This window comes from Merops nubicus, unplaced genomic scaffold, assembly GCF_000691845.1.
Source record: "Merops nubicus isolate BGI_N331 unplaced genomic scaffold, ASM69184v1 scaffold11640, whole genome shotgun sequence".
In the NCBI taxonomy this organism is placed as follows: Eukaryota; Metazoa; Chordata; class Aves; order Coraciiformes; family Meropidae; genus Merops; species Merops nubicus.
This window is the reverse complement of record NW_008580901.1, coordinates 1-3,995: the sequence shown is the minus strand read 5'-3', so window position 1 is coordinate 3,995 and position 3,995 is coordinate 1. Positions and strand designations below refer to the sequence as shown.

The 3,995-nt window shown below is 41.2% G+C and overlaps 1 protein-coding gene across 1 annotated transcript in view; it reads right to left on the bottom strand.

Moving 5' to 3' along the window:
• Positions 1-3,938, bottom strand: part of TAC1 (tachykinin, precursor 1) — a gene marked incomplete at its 5' end in the record, with an annotated part of 5,191 nt that extends 1,253 nt beyond the window's left edge. Inside the window, 2 exons of the mRNA XM_008945403.1 lie at positions 3,189-3,212; positions 3,842-3,938. Coding sequence (XP_008943651.1) covers positions 3,189-3,212; positions 3,842-3,938 — 121 coding nt within the window. The remainder of the gene's footprint in view (positions 1-3,188; positions 3,213-3,841) is intronic.
• Positions 3,939-3,995: the final 57 nt, after the last annotated feature.

Sequence of the window (3,995 nt, the reverse complement as noted above, 5' to 3'; positions counted from 1 at the left end):
TCAGCAGGAGAAGTAAGGACAGTCCTAGCACCTATTCCTGAACTTGCCTTGATTACACAGTTCTTAGGACCTATCTTCTCCTCCAGAGGAGCAGAAGAGCAACTTCTTACCATTCTCCTGTCGGGAAACTGGACAGAAAAGCAGTGAATTCTAGTTTTACCTGTCAGCCAGGTATATTTTGAAATAAGGGCAATAAATTCTTTGCCTTTTTAAAACATTTGCTGTATTTTACATTCTTATGTTAATGTAAATGTAATCCCAATGGAAAACAAACCAAATATATTACTTCTAGGCTATTTACTTTTGTGATAGCAGATATATTTACAGGTATTATGCACTTAATAGCTATTGCCACCACAGATAAAATTACACTAAATTATTCATGATACATAGCAATTTTCAAAATGATGCAGAGTTAATATTACTAGTCTGAACAGGGTTTAATTGAAAATAAAAGTTACTGACAACCATAATTGCAGAATATAGATCACAGCACGTATCCACATAATATAAAGGTGTCAGCTAGTAATTTAACTGTTATCATCCATTTAACAAAACAGTGAGAACTATTTTAGAGGCAAGGAATACTTATTAGGTTTTTTATTTTTAAAATTCCTATTCCATGGAGTTAAGTGACACTTTATGGTTCACAGTGAAGGATTTCCTCAGTACAGCCCTATAGCACAGGGAAAGTGGAGCAACTGGCAGTCTGCATTCACCCACACGAGGGAGAAGGATTCTGCCCTACATAGATGCCATGAGAAGAAAACACAAATTCACACTGTCAATTCAAAGCTTAAAATGCTTCTTGGTTTTTGTTTGCGGTTTTTGTTTGGAGTTTTTGTTTGTTTGTTTGTTTTTTAGGTAAAATGAAAAGCTGGAAGCGGCTGGGAATGTTTAACAGCATGACCTGAAGAATGAGGTAGTGTTAATGGCAGATTTCTGGTTTTCCACTTTCTGCTCCAAGTTTGAGGAATAATGATCTCCAAAGAACATGAAAATATCAATTTACCCAAGGAGATCTGGATTTAGATCACAAATTTAAATGAGCTTTACATTTTTAGCCTCTTCATGTTTCTAGATGTGTCAGTAAAATTTAGTTTCTTCTTGTATTAGCACTTTGGAGGCCAGCAGAACATGCTGCTGTCAAGGACAATGCAGTAAGGAAAGTACTCCGGGGACTTCTACCTGCCTTTGCCTGCAGCTCAGGCCAGCCTGATCATCTCAAGCTCTGGAGTGAAGCATTCCCTGAAATATCCTGGTTAACAAAGAAAGTCCTGATCCTTTTTCAGAGAACTCTGGATCTACTCTACATAAAGACAGCATCTGCTGGGAGAGTGTGGGCACACAGCTCATGGTGGTTTGGGATGAGGCTTGGCCGCAGCCCCACCCCAAGCCACCATGAGCTGTGTGCCCACAGGAGAGAACAAAGAGGAACAGAAAGAAGATGATATATATCATCAAGTACCAGATTTAGTCATATACATACCAGAATTTAAAGATCTTTTGCCCATAAGTCCAACAAAGGAGTCCGTTTTATGCCCTGAAAAAATATATTTTGGGGTGTTTTAACATGTTTTAAATAGGCAGTCTTTTAAGGTAATATGTTCTTACAAGAAAGGAAGACACAGACTCCAAAACTGTTCATCTCAGACTAGTTCCTCACACCATTCTCAGAAAATGGAGAATGAACACCAATGTGACTGATCAGGCTAAACAGGTCTGACCAAGGCACAGGCCAGTCAGTGGACTTCATCTCATTAACTCAGATAGACTTGGTTTGTGGGTGTTTTTTTTTAAGTATAATGGAAAAACAATGGCAAATAACCGATTCTTATTCCTTTCCCAAGACAATTCCTATTGATTTGAGCAAATGCATAAGAAGGAAGTGTCTTGGTATTGCCTGCATCTGTTTGATGCATCTTCTCTACCTGTTAGTGTCCTGTTCCGTAATGTGGAAGAAAAGTCTTCCTTGCAGGTCAGGCAGTGCTCTTACTGGAAAGGAAACCAATGGGACTCTGTCTGGACACATCTCTGCTAGACAGTCTGGCTCTATTATTGGAATATTTATGAGTTCAGATGTTACCTTCCTGTTCCATTAATACTCCTCAGGGCACTGAAAGTGTAGAGGATAAATTACTCCAAGTTTTGACCAACACCATGCATCAGATATAGTGGTAGCTATAGTTTCAGATAAGGAACCAAAAGGATCCATTCTTCTTTCTCTAAGCTGGCTTTTGAAGCAAACTTAGAAATTTCTCTTTGGAAAGGATTTTACTTGGCTAATTCACCTACAAAGCAAGATGAATGATCCTCAAACCTCACAGGTATTAATTCAAGCTGAAACAGTTTCAGAAAGCCGTAATTTTTTACTTTAAACAGCAGATTATTTGGCATGAGCTTTGTATCAGACTCTTTAATTGGTCTTCCAATACATAATCCTAGTGATAAAAGCTTGTGGCTAACAGAACACCAGGACAGTTATTGATCTCTGTGGACAGAGGAGGTCTCACAGAATACATAATCATTTTTTATTTATTAGAAGTCTTCCGGCTCCTGTCTAAGCATCTTCAGATAAATTCAGAGCACAAAACTATCACTGTGCAGGACAGGGTAAAACCACGCTGCTGATAACATCTCCCACTTGGTGATACACAGAATTATGCAGGTAATGGTCAAGATGTGCTTGTTTATATGGCAGCACATCATCAATCAGCCCAGCTGTGAGTGGGAGTGTGATTCCCACCCAGACAGCACTGAGAGCACAGGCACAGTATCTCATGTGCAATGACACGGGCTCTCCCGTGGAATCATTCCTAGGGATATGGGAATTCACTATTCTCATTTTCCAGATTTTGCCATCTTAATTGCTGTTCTCTGAGTCTGGCAGGAAGCCTGCCTTGCGTGTGAGAGAGACTTACAGAATCCCCCTCATGGGAAATAAGAGAGAGCTGCAATATCCACACATTAATGTGGATTGAAATCTCAGAGCTTGGGACGGCTCATATGGGGCACAGGCTCGCAGCTGCACTGAGAAGGTTTTCCATCCCTTAACAGAACATTTCTCCACCACTGGTGCTGCCAGCCCTTAGCTGAACCCAGACACCTTCTAACCCCCTCAAAGACACTATTCCCTATTTGAATGTCTTCTAATGATTACTTAAAATATTTGCATTTTTAAAACTTACTTTTGTGAGAGATCTGGCCATATCCTGATTGGAAGGGGAAAGGAAAAAGGAAAAAAAAAAAAAAAAAAAAAAGAAAATGAGCTGTCAAAGAGGATTGGCATATATATATATATGATGCCACTGCAGTGCTCTGAAGGATCAAATACAGAAACTACCCCAAAACACGCTCCACGTAAGGGTAATTAAGATGACCATTTACAACAACATTTCCCTTTGAAGAGACTACAAAAACTTGTTCTAGCTAACCTACACAATTTAGATCTGTTTAGCTCCAGTTTCTTAGATCAATGCTTGGATCACTAAACATGTAGAGAACACAAGAACAATTGGATACACAACTGATTTCCACACTTGGGCGATTCAGTGGCACTTATGCCAATCCATGAGTTATGGTGATACTCCTTTCTGGTATTGCCACAACTGGTGTGCACGTAGCACTTGAATGGTTCATATACCTGGTTTTTTTTTGTTTTTTTTTTTTTTTTACAAAAAAACAACCCAAACCAAGCCCCAAACCAAACAACCTGCATCAGACTTCTGAGAGAGGTTTAATGCATTAAACCCCAGTGAGAACCGCTGTAAAGTTGGCAGTGGCACTAGGAGGGGAGGCATGCAGAGGGGCGTGACGGGACCGAGCCCCCCGCCCTGCTCACCGGCATCCCGCTTGCCCATGAGTCCGAAGAACTGCTGAGGCCGGGGTCTCCGGGCCATCCTCTGCAGGAAGTGCTCCAGGGGCAGCGACAGCTCCTCCTGCGGGGCGACAGCGGCCGGCACTCAGCGCGGACCCTCCCGTCCCGCCCAGGGGCA